The 26,361-nt window shown below is 48.2% G+C and overlaps 1 protein-coding gene across 25 annotated transcripts; it reads right to left on the reverse strand.

Annotated features, from left to right (window-relative positions):
- Positions 1 to 3,009: 3,009 nt before the first annotated feature.
- Positions 3,010 to 25,845, reverse strand: ADNP (activity dependent neuroprotector homeobox). 25 transcript variants are annotated; one of them, XM_086852550.1, is made up of 10 exons: positions 25,572 to 25,845; positions 24,311 to 24,493; positions 21,108 to 21,230; positions 15,885 to 16,040; positions 14,565 to 14,610; positions 14,110 to 14,187; positions 13,149 to 13,455; positions 9,274 to 9,386; positions 8,161 to 8,253; positions 3,010 to 7,135 (listed from the first exon to the last, which is right to left on the reverse strand). In XM_086852550.1, exons 5-10 carry the CDS (start codon positions 14,601 to 14,603, stop codon positions 4,013 to 4,015), a joined length of 3,753 nt encoding a protein of 1,250 aa, XP_086708676.1. In that variant the 5' UTR covers positions 14,604 to 14,610; positions 15,885 to 16,040; positions 21,108 to 21,230; positions 24,311 to 24,493; positions 25,572 to 25,845; the 3' UTR covers positions 3,010 to 4,012. The 25 variants fall into 25 exon arrangements, with proteins under 25 accessions (XP_086708676.1, XP_086708675.1, XP_023795930.2 ...); XM_086852549.1 differs by having other exon boundaries at positions 15,885 to 16,037; positions 25,572 to 25,700; XM_023940162.2 differs by lacking the exon at positions 25,572 to 25,845 and adding an exon at positions 24,613 to 24,688.
- Between the last annotated feature and the right edge of the window lie 516 nt (positions 25,846 to 26,361).

A 26,361-nucleotide genomic window follows, 5' to 3' on the forward strand; every position in this document is an offset into this window, starting at 1 on the left:
TGAGGACATCCTGACTGTTCCATCTCAGCTCTAAGGGGAAGCACAATTTCTGACCCTGTTGTAACTCTGTGGAGAGGGAAGATTTATTCCAGGATTTGATTCCAGGAGTCTGCACTTGGTTGAGCTTCCAAAAATCAGTGAAGACAATGTCTAAAAGCTTTTATATTTTATATTTGAAATGATCAGGGGGTTGAAGAGTGCTCTAGTGCAGGCTGTCTAAACTTGCCAGTCCTGTGCCAACACTGCCAGCCTCACACACACTCAGGTTTTGCAAGAGAATATGAAGTCAATGGCAGAATTTTAAAATGCCACAAACAACACGTGGCTGAAGCCTCCAGCACACTCCCTGCACCAGGAGCAGTGCTTTACAAGCTGTTGTGTGATAGAAGCTGAATGATAGAATTAAACTTTCTGTGCAGCTGTTCTGGATGTGCCATTTTGCAGAGTAGGTGTGGTTTAGGCAGGACCACCAGCACATCCCTGCACCTGTAGCGTTTTTAAGGTTTTACTTCAAAATAGGCCCAGGAAAACAAAGCTCCTTTAATTCTCTGAAGAGGGAACAGAGGAGGGCATTTACCTTTTAGATGATTTGCTTTGCATCAAGTACAATATGGAGAAATGGAAAAAAATGCTTATTTTAAAAATGCCTGCTCAAGATGGAGAACCCACTGCAAAGTCTGTAAAGGGGAAAAAAAAGCCAATCTTATGGTGAAAGTAAAGCTGCATGGCTGTAACCATGGAGACCAAAGCTCTTCTGATGCAGAAATAAATGAACACAACCTTTTCATATTTATTAGTGGGACTGATGATGAAAGATAAAGTCAAATTAAAATATAAAGGAATAGAGACAAGAGTGAGTGGCTGCCTCTGCCCCTGCAATGCAGGTTCTTGTAATGGATCATCACAAATGAGCTGGGGTTACAGAGACAAATCAGTTCTAAAAGGAACAAAATACTCCTCGTTTAACCAACCTGCTTATGCAAATATCAGCTTCTTTATTAACAAAACCGGAGAGACAAAGCATGTGACATATTCCTGAAATCTTTTGGTTCTGACTAAGATGGAAATGAATTTTCTTAGCACAGCTGTGTGTGCAATGTGTGTTCTACACAACGGGAAACTCCTGTAACTGTACCAGTGAGCATTTGAAACCTGCTAAATTCTTAGTGGCAAGAACGACAGAATTTTCCTATAAAAACACTGGGTGAATATTCAGGTTTGCCTGAGTGAGAACACGTGTCAAAGGGTCCAGTAGTGACAGCTGAGCCGCTGGTAGGGAGCTGGCACTGCGGGACAGGGGGACAGCAGCAGCAGATGGCACTGGAGCTGATTTCAGCGAGCGGGAGCTCGTGCCATGAACCTTCACTGCACACCTGTACACCAGGAACGGTGCTTTGGGGAGATTTACAGCACAGAGCTGTGTTCACAAAGCTGTCTGTGGGAAGGAGCCACTGCCAGCAGCAGGAAAAGCCAGGAAAGCGCCCGTGTGGAACCTCAGCACAGCCTGTGCTGACCAGGGCTTCAACATCACAGCTCTGCCTGACCCTGCAGCCATGGCACCAAGGCCAGGGTGTCCCCAGGGTATCCCCAGGGTGTCCCCAGGGTATCCCCAGGGTGTTCCCAGGGTATCCCCAGGGTGTCCTCAGGGCTGTCCCTGCAGGTGACAGGCACAGCTCAGCTGGTCTGTGCTGTCAGCACCGAGCCCCGGCTGCTGCAGCTGCACCGCGGAACATCTCAGACACAAAACACTCACCTTCAGTCCAGGAACTGAAACAGGGCTCAAACAAAGTCTGGAGCAGAGAGCTGCTGCTCCCAAAGCCTTGGGAAGCTCCCCAAACCCTGTGAGGCTCCCGGAGAAAGCCCCAGGACCCAGCAGAGGGTGAGGGTCAGCTGGAGCCGCACCGTGGCAGGGCAGGAGCGGCTCCAGGGGCTGGGAAATGCTTCCAGCCCATCCTGCTCACATATCATATCCTAAATTACACACACTGCATTAAGGTTCTTCCACTTTTATTGGGCTATTTTCTTCCTCTTTCCAACTTCCTCAAAAGTGTGGTTAGCCTCAAATCTCGAGAGGAATCCGTAACCAGCCTCAAAGCCAGATTTGAAGGGTGACTGGTTTGAAGTATTAGAAAATATAAGCCAGGACTTAAAATAACCACCTCCAACCCTGGTATCCTGGTAAGAGAATGGCTGTGGGCAAAACCTTTCATTTAATCATTGTATAAAATGGTATTTCCTGGAAACTCCTAAAGAGTCTTACTTATTTCAGTCTTATTCTTCACTGACTACAGCAGGAGTTCAGAACACTGAAATCTGATTTTTAACTAGAGTTTGCTAATGTTGCCTTGTCAGGTACTGAGACAAACGTGGCACATTGATAGAAGGATACCAAATTGTTCATGCCTTTGCTAAACAGATAAAGGCTGCTGCACTTCCCCACTGCACTGAGGAACAGTTTATATCATCACAGCAGAGTGAATTCCCTGCACAGGGGCCACACTGCAGGCCTGGCCTGGCCAAACCAAGCACAGCTTTGAACAAACTCAGTTTTTCAGGTGATCACTTTTCTTTACCTTCCAGGCTGGCCCAGGCCTGTGCTACTCGCTGGGGAAGGGGCAGAGTCCCAAAGCCCTCCTGGCCCCCAGGCCCAGCTCTCTGTGCAGGCAGGGAAGGATTTGCTGAGAGCAAATCTCCGTTCATGGAGGAATTCACAGACCTCCCTTCCCCAGGATGCAGAACAAACACACCAGTACAATGCTATTTATAACTGTGTTCTACAGCACTGAACAGGAACAACACCTTCAGCCCAAGTCACTCTGCAGATTCTCAGTAACCTGGAAGGAGAGAAGTATTCAGCAAGTACTGAACAGAGAGGCTCCAGCAGGGCTGGGGAGCACTTGCAAAAACAGAGGCAAAAAAGAAAGAATGAATTCTTTCAAAAAGAAAGAATGAAGTGACGTGGGATTTACCAACCAGGAATGGAGCACTTGCATGTAATAAAAGCAAATATTTACATTAAGCACAATACAGCAATTTATTTAGATGCTTAAATGAAGAATACAAAGGGAAATAAAGATCACAAAATTATACATACTACAACAGTGTGTCATATATTAGATGGTATAAATGAATACAACACCTTGTTGGTGTTAACTAAAGATAAAACTAAATATCCAAACCCAGCACTTTGTCTCAGTGTGCTGCTTCAACACAATACACTTTTATACAGATCTAAAAGGTGTCAAAATTAGTAGCTGCAAACTTGTTTCTTGCATGTGATTTTTCTTTTTTAGCTTAAAAGATTTCAGAAAATGGCTCTGAAATATGTTTGTCATCAGTTGTCATGTCAAGGATATTCAGAACAAGAAAATTCTATAATACAACAGAGCCCAGATATATTTTTATGTTGCTGGCCTCTGGTTGGAGATTGTACAAGGTTATGTGCAAAAACTAAGTCTGTCAAAATTCATACTAGAGCAGTCTCAAGCTTTGCTAGGGAAACTAGATACAGCATTTATTACACAGCAGGGCAACACTAAAAAAAGAGAAACAGATCTATGATGGGTACACAAGAACAGTTCCATAAGCTTCACTTGAATAGGTCTAAAAGACTGTACAAATATACATTTCAACTATTCAGAATGATACATGAAAACTCCATTTCCCCAGAGTCTGCTATACAGGGCACCGGGTCACTGGCACGGCGCTGCCGGAGAGGGGCCTCTCGGAAAGACACAACTCAACATGGACGAGGTGAAAGGAGGGTTGAAAATGCAGATAAAATAATCCTCTGCTTTTCTCCGTGTGCACTCTGGAGCCAGCAGCGTATCCATTTTCACATTAAGTTACTGTGCTCATCCCAGCAGGAAGCGCCGGCCCCCGGGCCAGCGGCTGCGGCCAGCCCCGGGCAGCGGCAGCCCCCAGGCCCGGCCCGGGGCAGGAGCAGCAGGCAGGGGAGCAGCAGGCAGGGGAGCAGCAGGCAGGGGAGCAGCACCCGCCCCAGCAGAGCTGCTCACGCCTGCTGGCTGCTGAGCTCCACCCCGGGCAGGCTGCCGTGCATGGGCTCGGCCCCCACGGCCCCGAAGCCCTCGCCGTCCTCGCTGTCCATTGTGCTGCTCTGCCACTCCATCTGCTCGCTGGCCAGGCTCTCCTCCAGCTCGGAGGCGTTTTTCCATTGCGACTGGTCCTTGGACCAAAACCCTTCTACTTTTCCATAGGAACGATTCTTCCACTTTGACTGCTCTTCATCACTTTCAGATCCACCCCCCTTGGCCTCCACGGTGGGTTTACTGCTCCCGGCATCTTCGCTTTGGGAAGATTCATCTGTCCACACTTCTGGTTTTACCTCCAAGGCGTTATCTTCAAAATCCGAAACCTGCTGGGAACCGGGCCCGCTTTCGGACTGGGAAGCTCCATCTTTCCACTCCACTGCATCATCCTGGTCATCCTGATCACCTTCACTATCTGAGACCTCACCCACCAGTTTTGTTGGCTCCTCAGCAGCAATCATCTCTTCGTATTTGGAGCTTTCCTCTTGTTTTTGCTCAGCCTTCTCTGGAGACTGTAAGGTGTTTTCCTCCGTGATTTCCTTGGCTATGCTGTCCTGGGGGTTCTGCACTGTGCTGTCGGACGAGGCTTTCCCACCAAGGTCAGACATGTGCTGGCCAAAGGGACTGCGGCTCTCGTTGTATTCCTCCTCTAGGTTTTCGTAGCTGTCTGAGGAACTGTCATTGTCTTTTTCTAAGCTGATTTTTTTATCAACAGTCTTACTGACATTGACTCTGGAATTCTTCTCGTCGTGGTTTTCAAACAGCCATTCAGCATCAAAATCCATCTCATGTTTGACTTTGTTCAGCTCTTTCATGTTGAAGCCCAGCAGCACCCCAGGTTTGTATTTTTCACAATCCCTAACACATTTCTTCCTTTTGTTGCTGAAGTGAGATGCGATATCAGATTTCCAGAGCCACAAACTGGCCGCCAGCTTTTCAATCTCTCTCCGAGTGGGGTAGGGCTGCTTATTGAAGTATTTTGTAAGAAATGTTTTCCTGGCTTCGTACGAATCATCTTCGTGACCCTTGGGGTCCAGTGCTAGAACTACAGGTTCTTCAGGCTTCTCCTCAAAGGCCGAGGGGGAGTCATCGTCGTCCATCTTCCTCTTCTTCATCAGGGGGAACTCCATGTGCTCGTAGGCGCGTTTGACGGGCGCGGCCGCCGGCGACTGGCCCAGCCGGGACGACGTCCCTTTGTCCTGCCCGTTCTGGGTCTTGCCCACGCCCCTGCAGTGCACCAGGTGCAGCGTGATGGTGGAGGCCGTCATGTTGCTCGTGTACACGCCCAGGCAGTGGATGCACTTGTAGGTCAGCTTCTTCTCCACGGGGTGAACTGTCTGAATCACCTGGTGCCTCTCCCGCAGGTGATGTGCCAGCGCGTCAGAGATGGGGCCTTTTAGGATTGAAAAGCACAGAGGACACAGAGTTTTCCCCACATCTTTTTTGTAGGGCACCGCTGCTTGTGGAGAACTTTTGACGGGTACGTCAGATTTCTCCTGGATTTTGGGCTGCGGCTTTGGCGGGACCGGGGGCGTGTTCTGAGCATGGTAAGCTACGGACTCGGCAGGAGCATCCCGCAGGTTGTAGGTGGTGACAAGGAGGTGTATGTTGGTGTGGCTGCCCTGCTGCAATGTCAAATCAAAGGTCAGCGTGGAGTCAGTTTTAGGTCCCATCTCCTCGTCCACGTGCACCATGCGCATGTGGGCAGCCATCTTCTCCACGTCGTTGAAGGTGGAGCGGCAGTAGGGGCAGGACAGCCCGTGGATCAGCATGTGATTGAGCAGCGTGTCCGTGGGCAGGTAGCGGTTACAGTAGAGACATTTGCTCGTGAAGTTGTGGATTTTCATGATGTAGTTGGCCACCGCAGGCACCTTCTCGGCCTTGTGCTCCTTCTCAAAGTGGACGCTGTACACGTTTTCGGGGAACAGCTCGTTGCAGATTGTACAGATTTTCCACTTCTGCGTGGACGAGGTGTTGACAGCGGAAGGACCTGTAGCAGCCACGGGGGATTTGGAGCCAGACTGGCCCAGAGCTCTGGACGCTGCCTGGGACTGCGACAGCGACGTCTGTTTGAGCTGCGCCGACGACAGCGAGGAGGAGTTGGCAGACTGCAGCGAGTACCTGGCCTGGGACCTCTGCTCCCCTCCCAGAGTGTAAGACCTTCCATTGCCACTCGCTGAAAACTGTTTCATGCTTTGTGATTGTTGGGAAAGAGAAACAGGTGAATTGCCACTGAGGCTGAGCCTCCCCCCTGGCTGACCCACGTAACTGGGGGGTACCGATTTAACCCCGTAATTGTTCTGCTGTAGGTGAACATTTGACATCATATTGACTCCTGCAGAATTTAACGTGGGCTTTGGTATGGTGAGTCTGTTCATCATCTGCTGTGACGAGAGCGAGCGGACGCTGCCGGCGGAGAGGGCACTCATCCTCTGAGGGAGTCCCATAGGCTTTTTATCCTGGGGTTTGGGAGCTATGAGCATCAAAGGTTTCGATCTCGGAACCACTACGTTGGTGTGACCTATCATTGCCGTGACCTGGTATCCGATCCGTTCGTGGTCTTCGATCACGTGCTGCACTAAAGCTTCGTAGGATTTCGGCATGAAAAGGCATCGTTTGCAGTGGATACCCCCCTCCTCTCGGGCACTGGAGCTCAATGGAACTGCACCATTGAGGGACTTTTCACCTCCCTTGGCTATGTAAGGAGCAGCAACGTGCTGAAAATGTTCCCTGTAAATGTGCTTTCGAACGATTTCGTAGAGCGGGTCACGGTAAGTGCACTTCTTACAGTAATAAACAGCTTGTTCCACACTGTCAGCCTGCTTGGGTTTAAGGCTCTCGTGTTTGTTTTTATCTTTGAAAGTGCTGATGCCTCCACTCGGTGTATTGGCATTGGGAGCGTGGAATATTTTAATGTGCGTTTCCAAAGTCTTTTTGTCCGCGTTGAAGGTACAGTAGGGGCAGTTGAGCAGGATCCTGTTCTCAAAGTCTTCGCTGTGAACATTCCGGAAGTGGCTTTTGTAGGCTGAAAAGAACTTCGAGGAGAAGGGACATGCACTGCAGCAAAAGGGCTTTGTCCGATAGTCCTTGAACAGAGAACAGAGCACAGACTAAATAATCAACAGCACTTCTCAGCGAAATAACACCCATGATATTCTCTACACAACCTTTCTAAACAATACTCACAAGACCCTCTGCAACTGTCTCAAACCTTCAATTCACTTCTCTCCCATTTCTGGCCTAAAAAGCTGACCACATGAACAAACTCACGACGTGGGGAGTGCCAAAGGGTCCCTCAAGGGTTTGGCCGTGACTTGGCAGGTGAGGCTGAGTCAGTCACAAAAAGTCTCCTCCCTGCAGCTGAGCTCCTAGAAAAGGTCCCTAGGTCCTGAGAGCAGTCCCTGAGCTCTGAGGTGCTCACACAGGGACTCCTTTGCTGAGGGCTTTCTGACCTGTCACTGCTGGGGTGACTCTGTCCTGCAGCCCCAGCAGAGGCTGCTGCAGCCCACAACACTTGCTGGAACCAACAGCATCGTTTCCTCCCGCCACTGCTGGCTCAACTCAAAATTCCTTTATTACTAGCTCAGAAACACCACAACAGCAGGACTTCCAGTGTCACTGAGCTGCTGAGCAGAACCAGAAATGCCCAAAGCAGATGTGGGACACAGCCTGTGGGACCCAGGGCTGCACTGACAGTGACCCTGCACCAAGCAGCAGAGAGTGTCCAGTGAAACCGCTTTGGAAGGGATGGAAACCAGGAATAAAACATTCAAGGAAAGGTGAAAGACTCACTGCCAATTGTATAAAGCTGTTGATCCTTTGGCCAGAGGACTGATGAAATTGTGCTAGGCTTGGGAGCAGATGGGAATGGGCTCCTAATGTGCATCTGCTTGACTTGAGCAAGGACCATCAGCTCTGCCACCCAGCTCCTGAGATACACACCAGACTTCACAAAACTAAGAAAAAAGCATGTAGCTTTCTGCTGTCCCTTGAGCTGCCAACACCTGAAAACCTGTGAGGAAAACTGCAGGAAAAGCTCTTGGCATGTCTGGGAAATGCCCTTCAGCACGACCCATCTCCAGCCTCAGCACCAACTGAAACTCTTACCAACCTGGTTTTTTGTAAGCGATGGGTCCCACAGTCCCACATCCTCCCATGTAGTGTTTTTCAAATAAAAGTCATTAGGTTCAAACTGCTTAAAATCCTGGAGAAGGGAAGATGGCAAGAGAGGACAGAATCAGAACCAAGGCCCATGGACTTCCTTTAAGCAATCCCTGAGCATCCCCTTCACCCTCCCAGGTGCTGCTGGCCAAGGCAGAGCCCATCACTCAGGGCAGTGGGGCAGTATGGGGGAGCTCTGAATATTCTCCTGTGGAACATCTTCACCACTCATCCTCCTGACCAAGCCAACAGCTGTGGTTACAAACTCATCTCATTCTAAAAGCAGTCCTGGAGAAAAGTGTTCCCAAACTGGTGTGTGGGTTTGGGGTTTTTGGCTGCTTTTTCTGGGGGTGGTGGTGTGGTATTTATTTTGTTTGATTTGTTTTCTTTGGCTTTTAATTCATTTCACATAGGAAGCTTTTAAAGTTGGATATGTGTGATGCCCAAGACACCCAATTTTTATTAAAAAAATTATCTTGTGAAGCATTTCTTTGGCATGAAGTCAGCAGCACATAAGGACTCAAAAGTAACACTTCCACTGAAATGAATACTGCAAGTAACATTGTCCCAGGTCAGAATTCTCCCCTTAAACATGAGACTTGCTCCACAAATTCTACAAGCAGGAAGGACTGGTGTTTCTTTTGTACACATCTCACTTAAATGCTCTTTAATAAGACACCGAAGGAACAGGCAAAGCCATAGTGATAGAGTTTGTCCAGAAGAGCAGCACGAACACCTTTCCCTTTCAGGAACTGACCCAGGCACAAAGGTGATTCTATAACCTCAGGACCTGCTGCACCAAAAACACTTCCTGAAAACCTCAGCCCCATGCCTGCCCCAACATCCCACATCATTCCTGCTTCTTCCAGCATTTCTGGATTTCAGTAGCCACTAATGTTTCTAGAAGTGTTTACAGGTACATTATATTTCAAGTTTCTAAGTAATTCCTACTTTGTGTGGAACCCCAACAAGTCTACAAATAAATCATGGCATACACAAACACCTCCCTGTCCCCCTAACTCTGCAGCATTTTAGCTCTAACCCTTGGAGGTTCCATACTTACTTCTATATGTTCTTTACAGTATTCCAAACCAATGTCACTAAGTATTTTTTTCACAGTTTTCCGGGCCTTTCTTAAACTGCCAAGGTTGTTGACAGGAAGTTGGAACATAGTTTCTATTGGAAAAGAAAAGTAAGAGAAAAGGTTTAAGTCAAATGTGGTTTGTCTGATAGTGCTGCACTTTTAATTATCAGCAATTGTCTCCCTCATTCCCCCACAGAACTGGTACCAGAGCTGTACCACTCCCTAACACACTGTTACATTCTCTGGCTTGCTCCCTGCTGGGGCTGCTCATGGGGCCGCAAAGGGCACTTTTGTGCAATGTCTCCTAACTGATCTCAAAACTGGCAAGTTGAGCTTCAAGGTTTGTGTCAGTCTTGCAAGACATTTCAGTGTCTCTTCAGTGCTAAAGATGCTTCTCATATCCTGCTGTAGGTAAGAAATGAACGCTGTTTCCTCCCTCTACTGTACTCAGCTGGCTGAAGCTGTTTACCAAACATTCTCCTAGGAAGAAGGGATCTGAAAGCTTGGTCAGATCCCTCCAGAGAGAGAGAAACCACTGGGAAAAGTACAAGGGATGGCTTAAACCTCTCTGTGTCCCTGGGAATTGTCAGGCTCCCTCCCATCAATGCCCACAGTTCCACTGGGCTTGGCTGGGGCTGCCCAACTGAAAGGAATCCAACTCATGAACTGCTCTTTTCCTATGCTATATCCATCCTCATCTGTACTGTTAAAATGATGTCCAATACAACCTAGAGCAAGCCAGGTGCCTTTTAAAGACATGAAGAGTGATTTCAGTGCTTCAGAATCACCTCCAGTCGCTGCATGATCCCCTTTTTCAGAAAAAAATTCAGTGACACAGCTCAATCAGGTATGGTCAGGATTTGACTTAATATTTTCTAGTGAATTTCAAATCCAAGGAGATCATCAGAGATGTTATTTCTGGTGATTAATATGAACTGCAGAAAGAGCAGTGCATGAACACAGTGTATAATAAAGCTCCTGGCAAGCCGGGCTGCTTTCCTCGAAACCCAAGTCCCCACTTGAAGAATGAAACCCTGTGCTTGCAAAGAAAAGCATTTTTGGTCTCATGACACAGCCAGAGTCAGTGCAGAGCTTGTCTTAAGGCACTGATCACTTGTACAACTGAGTCAGCCACAAGTCTCAAAATACTGCTTGATATAAAACAGCTGATTTCAAAACACCACTGAACTTCTTCACCAAAGGAATCAAATGCTTTCTCTTAGTTCTGGTGTCTAATAGAGCCACAGGTACCATGACACACAGGAAGTCAAAGAAAGCCAGTTATTTACAACTGCCTGAAAATAACATCTCTGGTCTACCTGCAGCATCTTCTTGCTCCTGCCCTTTGCCTGCCTCAGTCAAATTTTAAAGACATGAAAATCCCTGTATCTTCCTATCACAACCCATCCTAACAGAGGACAGAACCAGATCTTCACACCTGAAACCTGAACTTTTAGATGTCAGCTTTTAACATCAACCTTACTTTGCAAGTTCTGCTGGATAGCTGAATCCAACTCACCCAATCATAACAAAACCCCTCATTGTTAGGCAAATTTAGTCCATTTTATTTTATTTATTTTCTGACTATTTCATCAGTGAGTAGTGAATGGAGAGCCAGATACAATCTGATATTACTACAGACTGTGACTACAACAAAAGCTTTTAGCATCTCCATTCATTTCTATTTACAACAAGTAACTCCAATTGCAATGTAAACATCACTCTGCTGGCACCTCCTTGATGTCCTTGGATGGGGACATAAAAGTAGTTGGGATTAAGCAGCCTCTCAAATAATCATCTAGGCATTAATGCTGCTCTGGAAATGAGACATCCTTTATCTGACCAAAAGCTGATGTTTAAGGGAAGACACTTGAAGCATTTTTGACCACATCAACCCACATGAAGTGTTGGGTGGAATGAATAAGTGACTGCTTAAAACCAACCCCAACAATGCCCTGACTAGAAATACCCAGGCAGCATCTTCAGGTGCCTCAGAAGGCAGATCCCAAAGCTCTCCCTCATGTCCAGAGTGTGTGTACACAAACTGTCTGACTGCACCACTGACAGGGGAATGGCAAAGGAAGCACAGTGAGTGTGAGCTGTATCTGGAACCTTGCACTGCACTCTGACCCCAGAGGTGTGCCCTTGGAGACAGGGACAAACACCAAACCCCCACAGCAGTCATATCAGCAGAGGGGATAAAGGACAGAAAGCCTGCACCTCTCTCTATACTGCAAAAGCTGTTTCTATTTTAGTACAACTGAAGTCTTAATTCTCCAGTGGGTCTCTTGGACTTTGCTCCTGGTCAGGACCACCCCTTGATGCCCCAGGTAAGAGGTGTTGGGCAGCTCCTGCTCTGACCCAGGAAATGGGGGAATCTTCCCATGTGCAGCTTCACACCAACACAGCCTTTTTCCCTCCACTGGAATCTTCAGCCAATATTCCAGGTGTGCCCTGCTGTGTTACTTTCATGCCTGGACATTATTCAGGGTGCTCCTTGTCCTTGGCTGGTGTCTCAGCTATGGTACAGAACAACCAAGCACAATGGATTTCTACTGTCTAATGCAGAGTAAAACGGTGGCTTTCAACCAGCAACTAAGTCCTAAAGAAATCATCTGCTGGAAGATGCTGCTGTGTAAAGGAACCATGACAGCACCACTCCAGTTTTCTAGCAAACCTACTCTAGGTTTTCTTCTCTTTATGCTTAACTGGAAATGCCACCATGTCCTGCCACTGCCAGGGCAGCAGGCACAGAAGGTGGGGGACCCTGAGCACTGCACTGAGCAGGAGCCTGCACTCAGCAGGGTCTGGGGACAGCATCACTGGGAAATGGCAAGTGAAAACCAATTGTGGAATCCCCAAGAGCTGTAAACAAACCCTGTAGTGCCCAGTGCCTTTTATCTCGTTCAGGCATCCCAGACCTGTATGAGCTGGCCAGGGGACAGCTTCACAGAGGCCACTCCAGCTACCCCTCCTGCACTGAGGTAAATCCTTCATAGGATCATCATGGAATAGCCTGGGTGGGAAGGGACTCTAAAGCTCATCCAGTTCTACCCCTGCCATGGCAGGGACACCTTCCACTATCCCAGGGTGCTCCAAGCCCTGTCCAACCCAGCCTTGGACCCTGCCAGGGATCCAGGGGCACCACAGCTTCTCTGGGATACCTCTGTCAGGACCTCATAGGGAAGAATTTCTTCTTAAAGTCTTCTCATTTCTTCTTTTTATCCCTTGAGCTGAGCATTTCTTAAAAGCACTCCATGAAATTTATACTTCCATCCAACTTTTGCTAAGGAACTGACCTCAGAATAAAACTGTGGATGCGATTACAACCCTCCTAGGAACATTATTAAAAAGAATGAAATAAAGCATCAGTTTTTTCTTAGGAGCACATGAAGTTGACCCTTCCCATCCTAATGTTCTCATTTATTCCTATTATGAATACTGAGAAAACCTGAGCTTTTTGGTGATCTGGCAACCAGAATTACCAACTGCAGTGCTGAACAAAGCATTAGGTGTGAGCAAGTGTGCAAAACAGACATTTGTATGAGCAAAGTGCAAACCCAGCCTGTTCTGTCCCATCGTGACTGAGTTCAGACATCCTTGGGTCAATCTTACCTTAATAAAATAATCAGCAGTGTAGGAACTCTAGATCATTAAAGCAACATTTTAATCAATTTTAAACTAAAATATACTATTTGCTGTTACTTCTGTGCATGCTTATAAAAAACAACTACTCCTCTCTGTTTTCCCCTCTCCCCCTTGTCATCCTCTACTGCTTCACAAGGTCCATCCTTTCCATGCTCTTTCCCCCTCTCCTCCTTTCTTTGTTGGTTCTTGGCCTTCTTGGTCCTTACCTCGCTCATTTTCCCTCTTCTCCTCTTCCCTGTGCCAATTCATAGCGTCCACATTCTTTCGTCGTTCTCTCTCATCCTGTCTCCACCGCTTCTTGATATCTTTGTCCTTAACTTGCTCATTTTCTCTCCTCTTCTCATCATCCCTGTGCCATTTTATTGTTTCTGTGTTTTTCTGTGGCTCCACGCTTCTTTTGAGATAGTCTTGTCGCCTCCTCCTCTTTTTTAACATATCCCTTTCCCTGGCACGAGCCTGCTTTTCTTTCTGGGAAAGAAAAGCTTTACGGGGCATCATGAGCTGCTGCTGTACCTGCAATAATATTGTATCCATGGAATAATGCACTCTATGCAAGCACTCAGTCAGGCACAACACCTCATTTGGAGCTGCACACTTCACACACTCAGTCAAGGCAATGCCCTGCTCCTCCTCCTCCTCCTCCTCCCTGCTGAGCCTGGGCTGGCTCTGAGCTGGGTCAGGCCAGGCCGGGCCAGCTCCAGGGGCCTGGAGTAGGGCAGTGGCCCCGGCTGAGCAGTGGCACTTCTGTCCCCTCCCTGCAGCTCCTCCTCCCCCAGAGCCTTGGCAGCCCCTCGGCACTGCTGCTCCCGCTGAGGAACAGGCTGTGTGTGGACAGAGGTGTGAAGGGAACTTGGGGACCTTCAAACCTGCCTCCTCTCTTCCTGGAGAGATACTTAATCCAACTTAAAGGTGCTCATTTTTCTTTCCAGACCTCCATCTCCACCCAATCTGGGTGAAAATGGCTCTCTTGGCTGGGAGGAGGGAGGGGGGGCTCAGGAGACAAGCCACAATCTGAAAAATTGTGTAAGCTTTGTTTCCTGGGGAAACCTGGCCAAAACATTTAACTGCAGTTAATGAAATAAGTCCTGACTCATCTACCCAGACTTCCTCCAGTGTGTTATGTCTTGCTATTCACAGGAACAAAGGGAAAAAAAGGAGACTATTTACTTGGAATTTCTGCTGACAGCATTCCTGAGGGGTGGGGCTTCTTGGGGATGGTGTTTTGAGGCTTGAGGCTTTTTGGTTCTAAAGAGATGTGAATGGAGACTACATTTAACAAATTGTTTTTACTTTTTGGTCATTTCTCTGTAGTCACCAAACACATTCACATTTTCAAATGTAACAGTGTTAGTACCTGCAATTTTGAAATCATGGAAGAATTAATACAATTATTGATAATCCTCAAATATTTTTCTGTACACACTGAGCAATGTTTCAGAAATGGCAAACTGCAGGTGTAGGCCAGGTCTGAGTTTTTGGTTGGGTTTTTGTTAAGTTTTGAAGAAAGATTTGCAGAGGTCTAATCAAAATGAAAACTGCAGAAAGGACAAAATTACTAGATTACAATACTTAAGCAAAGCCTAAAACAAAATGAAACAAATGTACTTTTAAAATTTAGCTACCTTATGGAAAGCACTTGTTCCCAGCATGCAATACTCCATCTTTTTCCTACAGAAAAAGCAATGTTTCAAACCCTTATTCTAAAAGGTGTTCCTTTCCCCTACAATACACCCGACCCCACACACTTAAACCCTCTACTCTGGTCCATTGCCTTTGTTAGGTCTGTATCATGATCCCATGGTTTTCATTCCAATAATTCAACCCCAAATTTCTTAATATCCATAATAATGCTAAAAGGGAAGGGCTGCAGCAGAGTCAAACACCATAATCAAAAAAATTCATGCAGTGTGGTAACACATTAGTATATAAGATTCAGATTATGCTAAAAATTACTTCATTAAAAGGGTAGCTCTCTACCAGCCAGCCTGGGTTTGGGTATTAAAAATTTCTCAGTAACAGTTGGCATTAAAATCAAAAAGCAACAGGAACCCAGGATCAGCATCCTCAGTGCAACCCAGACACTGCAAATCTGTACCACAGCTTCAGTTTTCTGTGGGCTGGGTGCCAGGACATTACTGCTGTTTACTAGAGCAAACTTAACTCATTAACTTTGTAAATGTACATTATCATTACAATTTTATCAGTAACCTGGTTCAATTTCAATAACAATAACATGGAGCAAATTGCAAGTGAAACACATCATGCAAATGATTCTCCCTCCCCCCACGCAAGGCAAGTACCAACATTTCAATCTGTCATTGTTATATTTTCTTTCATTTGTTTTTGTTTGGTTTGCTCTTGGGGGTTTTTCCCCTTTGGTTTTATCTTTTCACAGGATTCTTCCCTCCCTTTATACAGCCCACTATGACTGATCAGTTCATAGACAAATGATAGAAAATACCTTAATAAAGAACATTTCAGCTGAATTTCCAAAATTAAACATTTCACTTGAGATTCAAATAAGTCATGTAATATTCCAAAGAATAACTTAAAGGGACATCCAACTTAAATTGCAGATCTCTGAACTTCCCTGTCCCAAGTCAGAGGGTTTCCCCCTGTTTGTTTAGCATTCCAGAGTAATCTCTTCTGCAGTCTAAACCAACTTTCACTTTCACCTTTGATGGTTTTAAACTGCCAGAAGAGTGAAAAATTTAAACCAGGAAACCAATTAATCTGCAGTGAAGCTGCCAGTGATTGAATCCAAAGGCCCCCAACCTCTCAATTTTTCAAGATTCCAAGTTGGTGTTCCTTTAAGTTCAAAATGTCCAAACCTCAGAAATGAACAGTCAGAACTATTCTCTCAACGACTTTTTGCCCATACTTTGCCAAATGAAAATCTTTACTCCTCCCCATCTCTGCAGTGCTTCTGATGAGGCATTTACCTCCAAAATGAATGGTGCTTGGGCGTCTCAGACTCATTGGACAAGTTTCAAGCACAAGCCTCCAAAGCCAATTCTCCTTGCAGAACAGCCCCCTCAGGGCTGTTACAGCCCCAGGGGGAGCCCAAAGCCCGGCCACAGAGGAAGGCTCATATCCTGCTGGACAAAACAGAGACAAGAGATAAGAGATAAGAGATGAGATAGGGGCAGTCTGGCAGTGATCAGTACCAAGCCCAGCCCCTGTCTCTGTCAGGGCTGCAGGGCAGCTGTGCTGCAGCAAGTCTGAGCAGGTTTGTGCTCCAACAAGGGACGCTGCAGCGCTCAGATTTCAGCTCAGGTACCTAGCTCAGAAAGCCAGCAGTGCAGAGGCTGGGAATGCTCCTCCTCACGCTCCATCCACCCTCTGCAGTGCCAGGGCTCAGCCCCACGTGCACCTCACCTGAGCTTTCAGCAGCACAGCACAGCTGCACCTGATGTCTCAGGGACACTGGTACCATCCCTGGACACTTCCTTGGAGGTTCCCACACAAACAGGTCCCACCTTACACCACATGGGACATCAAACAGGTGACGTGGCCTTCAGCCACAGCCCTGGGGACACACTTTTCCCTGGGAAGCACTCAGATTACAACTGGCAGAGGATGGGAAGTTTGGGGGAATGGCAAGTAAAGGATCACGCTTTGTTGGAAGACTGAGCCCTCTTCAACTGACATCACCCACGGATACAAAGTCAGTCTTGCACACACTGGAGATACAACATGTAACATCAGAACCATGACGTCTGAAAATAGCAAATAGCTGAAGTTTATAAAAAACAAAACTTGTCGAGTCATTAATAATTACTCTGCCAGGGAACAGGGCAATATAAATGGTGAGATTTTAATCTCTTGATTATTCAGAAGAACATCCACAGTCTGAAATACAGAGTGCTTTTCTTTGGCAAGTACACTTTCAACACAAGACACTACAACATTTTAAGAAATTAAAAAAGACAACATTCTTAAAATACTTCACATGTCAGTAAAACTAAATATTGGAATATTGCATGTGCTTTAACAAGAGCATCACCCACACCTTCAGCTATGGATGGATGGATGATGGGTTATTTTGTTTCACACTGGATCTTTTTCTGACTAAAAGGCAGACTGTGTCCCTGTGTGTCTAGCAAGTCCAAATGAACTCTCTCCCAGGGTGTCCTCCCTGCAGCACACACACTTCTGGGTGAGGAGCCATCAGCCTCGAGAGCAGATCAGTGGCAATTACTGCATCAGGCTGATGATACTGAGCTCAGGGAAGTACTTCATCCCATGCTGGGTCTCCCAAACACTGAGGATCATTTCCCTGTGCTGTGCTGCTGACAAGGATCCCCAAGTATCTGGCATGCTTCTTATTTAATGTCATCCAAATTCCTTTGATTTTAGCCAGTATTTTGCCAATATTTCAAGCTGAAGAAGTTACTGGTTTATACCTAACTGCCCAACACAGAATCATACATCAGAGCTGGCAGCAGCTCTGTGTTCCTGGGCGAGATGAAACAAGACTTGGTTTCTTGATACTTTTTATATCCCCACTCCAACTGCTTTTGAAACAAGGTAACTTTTAACAACTTCCCCAGCAAACTGCCTTTCATAGCACGCTCTAGGAAACCAGCCACAAAACAATTTGCAGAGAAAGCTTGTAGTGCAACACAGAGTGAAATCTCTTAAAATACAGGGGAAATAAGCAAGAAAAGGAACCTGTGGTTCCCACAGCATCAGAAAACTGCCTCTCTGTGTAAGCAGGCGAAATGATGCTCTGTGGTGTGATGGTGTAGAATATTCTATATTTCACATGAGGACAGTGCTGTGACTCTGGGACCTGGCAATTCCAGGACAGCTGAGCAAGGAACAGCGATAGCCAGGAAGCACAAGGGTTATCTCAGGGAAGAGTGAGCAAGTGAGACAAAAGCGGAGTAGAAGTATCAGAGAGAAGAGAGAATTTGGGAGAACAGAAACTACTAAGAGCTTCCTTGAAAGTAAGAGTTTCAATTAACTCTCTCTCCTCCCTGTACCGAGTGATTAAAGAGCCCATTCCAACACACCTCACTGGCTGACATGGAGCATTCTCACTTTCTTCCCTTGGACTCTTCCCTTCCCTCCTTATTTAAGCATTTCTGGCCTAGTTTTGCGAGGGCTGTGCACCCACACTCCTGTGAAGGTAATGCGATTTGCACTTCAGCAGCACATTTGAAATGCCAGACAAGTGAGGGCTCCTTTTGCAATCCGCTGTAATCCTGGAGGGAGCTGGTTTTGTAACAACGACATTTCCAGTGGAGAGCATCTCCTCAGCCTGGCCCCCGAGGCACCTGCAGCAGGGAGGAACTGCCCAGGGTGGTCCTTCAGCTGCTCAGTGCTCAGCTCCAGCAGGGATCTGGGCTGCAGAGCCAGCACCTGTCCTCCTGCTTGGAGAAACAGGACTGGGCACATGAAAGAGGAACCAACACAAACCCCACACTGCACCCTCTGAAAACCTCACCTTTAAAACTAACATTATCAAACTGATGGAGATCTACCTGGACAAAGCACTGTCAGACCTGAGCATGCTGTGCACAGGATACACTCCAGCTCTCCCTCACAGGCAAACAGGCAATTTGTTAACAGCCCCTTTGTCAAAAAGCCAAGGATTTAAAAATATTAAAAACCACTTCAGAGATTAGATCAGCAACTTCCAAAACCGGTTTCAAGTTATGTGTCAAAACAAAAGGACCATTTCACACCACTGCTCAGGGCATCCTACACAAACATGGCCTCAGGAGAGAAGTCCATCTAAAATGTGGTATTAACAAAAACCCACCCTATCCTTGGGAGGAAATTCTTAGACTAAAAACTTTTATTATCCCATTTCTGTGGTTACAGGCCATTTTCATCAAAGGTTTAGTAAAGTTTGGTTATACCTTTCTGCTTGGGCTTGCTGCCTAGCCTCAGCTTGACTCTTGCACTAAGAACTCCCAACTTCCCATCCGAGGAAGAACTATGGAAGGCAGTGGTAGTGAAAGGAATCAGTAAGGCTGATATGCCTCAGTCTCTATTCTTTCTTTATTTAAAGGCTAAAAAACCACCTTCTGCAGTCCAGCAGACAGGGATCTCCTAAGTCATTTACACACTTCTCATTCTTGCTCAATTTCTGGAATTTTCCACTGGAGCCCGAAGCTCCATCTGGTGGGTGTGGACACTCACTGCAAAACTGAGCGGGAATTAACTGTTTCCTCATCAACTTTGTTCAGCAGGAGTCCTGGCCACTGTGGCATTTCTATGCCTCAATGTAAATTACAAAATGGTAAATTTTGCTTGCTCTGGGAACCACAACTCCTTATTTCTGTTCCGATGAACAATCGCTTCCCTGGGCTCTGCTGGGAACTCCTGGTGGGTTCTCTGATGTTGCTGATGTAGGCTGAGGTATGTTAAAGAATGCTGGTAGCTGCAGTTGAATGTTTTCTGAGGGATCCTTTCAACACACATGATAAAGGCCCCATCAACTCTGGCAACCCCTATTGCATTCTGAAAAGCATTTTGAAATTGTGTCCATTCTCTAGGGCATAGGAAATCCTGAATTAGAGGCACTTAGAGCTCCAGAATTTGGCTTGCACACCTCCTGTCATCTTAGAGAATATCTTTTATGACTGTTCAAGACCTCCACAGATAAATGTTTATATGCACACAACATGGGTAGCTAAATCAATATTCAATACACATCCTCAGTGTGAGAGCCAGGCTTGTTCAGGGCTATTTCTAAAAGATTTTGGTGTGAAATGCAATAAAGCCTGCACATCTTGCAGAAATTTGAAATTGAGACTGGAGATCATTGAAGCACAAAGGATATTATTTGCTTACACCATGATATCCACACTTCAGTGATCAGGAAAAAAGGCTGCATGAATATGCTCTACAATTCCAAAATAATCCTCATCTAGATTGTAGCTAAGCAAGAACCATCCCAGAATAAAAATAATTTTGGAAATAGAAGCACAATTAATGAATGAGCAGTTACCATTTAAATTAAACCAAGAATCATCTTAGAATTTTCAATCCAAAGCTCACAAAAACATTTGTGTAATTAAACAAAGCAACATAGTAGTCGCTGTAAAATGTGCAAGAACAAAGCAAATAATCAATATACACGTAATTTATGACTGGATTACACTGACTGGGGAACTGCAGCCAGATTAGACTGTAAGCGAAAACGGTCCCCTGCCCTCTGTGTCATGTTTCCTGACATCAGCACCGTGTCAACAGCCAGAGCAGAGCCCTGATGCAGCCAGAGGAGTGGCTGGGGGCAGAGCAGCTCCTGCCCTCACCCAAACAGCGGTGCTGGGCCACGGCCAAGGCCTGGGGCAGCAGGAAACAGCTCCAGCCCTGCCCTGGCAGCTCCCACACACACACACACACACACACACACACACACACACACGGACAGACACACACACAGACACAGATACACACAGATACACACACACACATACACTCACACAGATACACTCACACAGACACACTCACACAGACACACATAGATACACACACAGAGATACAGATACACACACACACACACAAATACACTCACACACAGACATAGACACACACAGATACAGATACACACACGTACACACAGATACAGACAGACACACACACACACAGACATACACACACACACACAGATACACACACACACACAGACACACACACACACAAATACAAATACACTCACACACAGACACACACACACACAGATACACACAGAGACAGATACAAACACACAGATACACACAGACACTCCCCCACACACAGGCAGACACACACACAGACACACTCACACAACACAGACACACTCAGGTATTCACACCCAGACTGCAGGGCAGCCCTGCTGTGCCCTCAGCAGCCACAGGCACGGCTGTGTGTGAGGGGCAGCACAAACCAGCACACAAAAGAGCACACGAATGCTTTCCCCAGCTCATCCAAAGCCCCGCCAATCCACGCTGTCTCAGACAGCAGATCCATCAGATACTGGAGGGATCTCGCCAACTGGCTGCATCTGAGTTTTCCAAGGGTAAAAATAGGCACTGAAGGAGGCTGGTGCCGCTTGTTTTCCCTTGCCTTACACTTCACACACGCGAGGCACAAACGCTGCCATTACAACACAGGGAAAAGGCTGTAAACAAGAGCTTCAGATCAGTCTCACACTGCACATTTCTTACCTCTCTCCCTTTCTGTCTAAGCATAGCTCCCAAGGGCTCCAATCCCTGCCTACATTCCAGCGTTAGTCCACCTCAGCTACTGCTGTCTTCCATCTGCCTCAGGAACCTTCCATAGGCAAAGGGCTTCATAGCAGCAGCAATGGGGAAACAAAACAAAAAAGAAGATCACAAACTTGAGTTTGACTATTTAGGTGAAAAAAAAGCATTTTAAGACCACTATTTTGCCCACTTTGATTTCTAGAGCCATTTTGTCCCCTTGCTGTTGCTGCTATGAAGCTGCATCACCAACAGCTTCCTTGGCCCAGCTGCAGCACGAGCACAAACTGAGATCCAGAGTCCCGTCAGAAATCACTGCACACGAGAGGAAGAACACAGCGAAAGAAAGCATTGGCTGAGACCTGGGGCAGGGAAGAAACAGCCAACAGTGAGGGAAGGCTTGAGAACAGGTCCTTTCCTCCATCTGCAGGAGGAGTTGGAGTGCTCCCTCAGGGAACAGCTGCTCTCAAAGTTGTTATATTTTTGTTTCTTGTAAATTGTTTTAGACACTACTTGAGGAGTAGATATTAAATGAAAGGTTTTTGCCACATGATCTGCATACATCTGCAGGTGTGATGTGTCCACAGGGCCAACTACACAGGCCTTGGACTCAACAGCCACTGTCAGTTTTCATCTAAATAATCTTTAATGCCACCTTAAAAAAAAACAACAACAACAACAAAAAACCAGTAAGGATATAAATGGCAGTAACTGAAAGTGACTCACTGCAGAAAAAATGGTATTTACTCCATTCTTACTCCAAACCATCAACCTTCATTCACTTTCAAGAGCACTACAGGGAAATCAGAGACACTAAATACAAGCTCCTGTTTACCTTTTGACACCAGAGCTGCAGTGAAGCTCTGAACAATGCAGTCCTTGCCTTGAGGCACATGGCCCTCAGGTAAACATGAGTTACACCCTCTCCAAGAAGCCTTTATTCAAATCTGGAACACACATCTGATTTTTAAACCACACTTAAGTTCTTCCTGAAAGCTCAAAAGGAACAGGCCAATTTGGCCATTCTGTCCAGGAAAACTAAGGCATTCTTCCCAAATGTGTGAGGTGAGGCAAAATAAACCTCCCACATATACTGAAGGTATAGGATTTATTTTTAATAAAACTAGATTAACAGCAACAAGGGTTCTTCTTCTTCCAATGCAGAGACTCAGAGCAGCACCTTTCATTGCCATCTCCATCTCTTACACTATCAATAAACACTTCTAGCAACAGATTTATTTATATAAGCAGAACTATTTCCACATTAAAAATTATCCTGTTACAGTTATATTCGTAGGAACCATACCCTATATATATATATCTCTATAACTCTGGGCACAGAGCAGCTCTTGACTCAATATAACAAAAAAAATCCTGTGATGCTTGTTTAGATACAGGCCAGCATAGTCAGCTGTTGCCTTTTTAAAAAGCATGTTGCATGCATCTTAAAGAAAATAATCCCACTAAATGTAGCATTATTAATATACAAACTCAGCTGAACTAATGACTTTTAAAAATTCCTCAATTTTGCCCATGCAGGTAGAGCAGCTTCAATGGCACCTGTGAAAGAATACACTGAGCAGCTGCAGCCCCAGAGCTGTTCCCTGCCTCTCGTGGCACCTCTCTTACAGTCTTTAAACTGGTCCTCCTCATATCTGATACTGTTTTGTTCATTACCAACTGAATCTTGTCTCCCTTAAACATTTCAAGTACTGGAGCAAAGGTAACTTTCCCTTTCTGAAAACAAAACCCCACAAAAACCACCCCAATACATTTCCTATTAAGGTGCTAAATCTTATTTTCAGCCACCTCAAAAGAAACACATTAACCCAGGAGCACCGTCTTTGCTTCCACAAAATCACTTGTTTCAATTTCTTTCTTTGCATCAATCAAATCAGCTGCCATCTTAATAACAAGCTATAAAATATACATTTGGACTGTATAACTTATGACTACTGATAAGGTTCTGATATGTTTCCGTATTCCAGGAATTCTACTGTAAACTTCAATGTTTACTTTCAGTATTTATGTTATTATAGTGGTAAAGCTGAGCAGGGAATAATCACCCATTATTCACCCTGCAGTGTGTGAGCAGGAGAACTCACCTGCCCCAGAACATGTGGCCTGAATTTCCCTAGAGCTCACAGGGAGCTCAGAACAGCACAGGGACTCTGGGCAGCACCAATAAATGAGAGTTTACACTTAACCCACACGCTGTGGCAATAGCAGGGACCTCTGTGTCAGTGACAGGGAGCACTTCTGACCACTGGCAACTTCTGCCCTACACACACAGAAAGCACATCAAGCTCCCCCTCTCAGCCTGAGGAGCACACACACCTTCCTGGGCACTGTGTTTGTGCTGCTGATGCCTAACACTGCAGGGCATGAACTTTCCATACCTTCAGGAAGTTCCTCTCCAGTAAAGACTTTTCATTCCCATCTGTGACACTTGTCTGTCTCATCTACAGGCAAAGGAATCTTTCACCTTCCATCTGCTGCACATCCACATCCCCTCCCACAGCCTAACACAAGTGAACTGCAGGCTCTTCAGAACAATACACTCTGAAGCACAAACAGTGGGAACCTAAAGAGATGCCTTCTACAAACCTGTCTGATGGACCAGCACTTCAATTCAAAACAAAACAATTATTTTTGGTAATGGGGCTGTAAAATGATATCAGTTTTCAATGATCTCACAGATGTCCCCCGGGAGCATCTCATGTCTACTGGATACCAAAAAGTCACTCTTGAATGCTAACTAAGAAATAATACTAAGTTGAGCAAAGGGCAGCTAACCACCAAAAATAGTGCAAAAACATCTAGCTCAGTATCACTTTTGGAGAACAAGTTATTTGTTGTGTGTCAAAAAGGACATCTCTATTTAGACTGAAGTTGGATGGAAGTACTTGCTGTAATAATCTTAAAGGTAACCATTATGTTACAACCCATCAGCATCTGGTGCAATTCTCTGAACAACAGGGTGTTTCTCTCCTGTTGTCTCTTAAGATTTCAGCACGTATCATGGTACATGTCCATCTACTGATATCAAATTACTGCCCAACATCTGCAACTGCACATCTGCAAAGGAACCAAGCTTTGGTTTGTTATTAAAAGCGGGAAAAAAAAGGTTTTTCTGTTTCTTAAGCAGATTGATCCATCTTTCTCACCTAGAAGGATGACAACTCGTGATTATGAGTTCGCAGAGTCCTGAAGCGAAAGTTTTCCCGAGTAGGAGACCCTGCAGGAGGGAGCAGTGCTGGGGCACACAGGGCTGAGCTGCACAGCAGCCAGCTAAGGTCGGTCCATGCTACCCTGACAGGCGGGAATCCTCTGCCTCCGTTACCTCACACCTCCAAACAGAAATAGAAAATAGCAGCAAAAATAAATAGAAACGTAGCTAGGAAAAAACCCACAACTTAAGAATTAGGGGAATTTCTCTACAAGGAACGCAAACCTCTTTGACACCTACCAAACGGCTCAAATACACCCAACAAACACCGACCAGCAACGGCTGGGAGCGCCCTGTTACGGGGCTGTGCCCCGCGGTCCCAGAAGAAGCAGCGGGGGCTGCAGCCACGTGCGCAGAGCGGGCCCGGCCCCGCGATCCGCGGCCGAGCAGTGCCCCGGCCCGGTGCCCCGGCCCCCCCTCCCGCCGCAGCGGTGCCCGCCGCGCAGGGCGCCCCCTGCCGGCTGCCGCCGCGCAGCGCCCCGGCCGGGCTGCGGTGGATGCGGGGGGGCCGGGGTGTCACGCCCGCGGCCGCTGCCGGGAGGCACCGGGGCTGCGCGGACACCCCGGCCCCGCGCACGCACTGCCACTTGTTTTGGAACCCCCGCCCGGGCTGCGGCCGCCGGGAGAAGGGGGTGCGTGCCACGGGGGTGTCTATCCGGTGCGGCTGCCAGGCTCCGGGTTTGGCGTCCCCCGCCTTTGTCTGAGAAACGGGTGCCGGTAACTGTAGCCCGGGGTAGGGATGGGTGAGGTAACGGCGCTCCATCCCCGCAGCCGCGGCTCGGGATGGCAGCGGCGGATCCCGCCTTTTCCCGCGGGCAGGGTCCCCTCGGTTGCTCCCATTCATCGCATCCCCGGCGCCGCTTCAGCACCAACTCCGCCGGCGGGGCCCGGTGCAGCTGCACACCGGGATGCCGGACCCGGCCGGCGGCTCGCGGTCCCGGTATCTCGGGCTGCCGGGACACGTCCGTGTGGGGAAGGGAGGCGGCCGGGGCCGGCGGCGACGAGGGAGCAGCGCCGCGGTGCCCGCAGCCTCCGGGGCTCCTCAACATGTGTGCGGGCGGGGAGGGGCCGCTGCCAGCTCCGCACGCCCGGTGCGGCGGGCAGGGCGGCGGGCACGGCGCGGGATGCCCGGGGGAGGCAGGGGGCGGTCGGGCGCTGTCCCCGCCCGGGTCGCACCGCGGACCCGCGCTCGCACCTACCTGACCGGGCTCTCCTCGCAGCGAGGGCGGGCTGGGGCGGGGGGGGCCGCCGGACCCTCCCCGGCGCCGCCCGGTCCCGGGGCGGGCGGGCGGAGCGGAGCCGCCGGCGGCGCGGGGGAGACAAAGGGGGAAATGACGGGGGGGGTGCAGTGTGCGGGGCGGGCGGTGCGGAGCGGCCCCGGGGGCGGGGGCGGCGGTGACTGGGCCGGGTGCCCGGGGCGGGGGCGCGGGCGGGGGCAGCGCCCGGGCCCCTCAGACAATACAGCCGGGTCCCGCTGCCCAGAGCCTGCCCGGGCCAAGATGGCGGCCGAGAAAGAGCGGAAGTGACGCCAGACCCTCATTAGCATACGGGACTCATTGTCCGGCGGGAGGGGAGGGGGCCGCGCCCCGGGGGGGCGGGGGAGCCCCGGGGGTCCCGGTGGGACCGGCCCCGCCGCGCCCGCGGCACCGGGCGGTGACACGGCCCCGCCGCGGGGGGGCCCCCGCGGGGCGCACCGGGGCGGCCGCGGCCATGGCGGCGGCGGCGGGATCTACCCCGGTCCCGCTAGGAGGCGCCGCGCCCTGCGGCTGGGTCCGGCGCGGGGATCCCTCCGCCGCGCCCCCGGCCGGGACTACATCCCGTCCTGAGGGGCCGCCGCCGCCGGGGCGGGGGCGCGAGCGCGGCGGGACACGTGACCGCGGGGGGCGCGCACGTGACCGCGGGGCGGCCCCGGGAGCGCGCGCGGGCCTCGTGCGGCGGCGGGGGCGCCTCAGGGCCGCGCTCGGCCGGGCCCCGGGGCCACCCTGCCCT

The sequence above is a fragment of the Cyanistes caeruleus genome, chromosome 16, assembly GCF_971803275.1.
Source record: "Cyanistes caeruleus chromosome 16, bCyaCae1.hap1.1, whole genome shotgun sequence".
NCBI lineage: Eukaryota > Metazoa > Chordata > Aves > Passeriformes > Paridae > Cyanistes > Cyanistes caeruleus.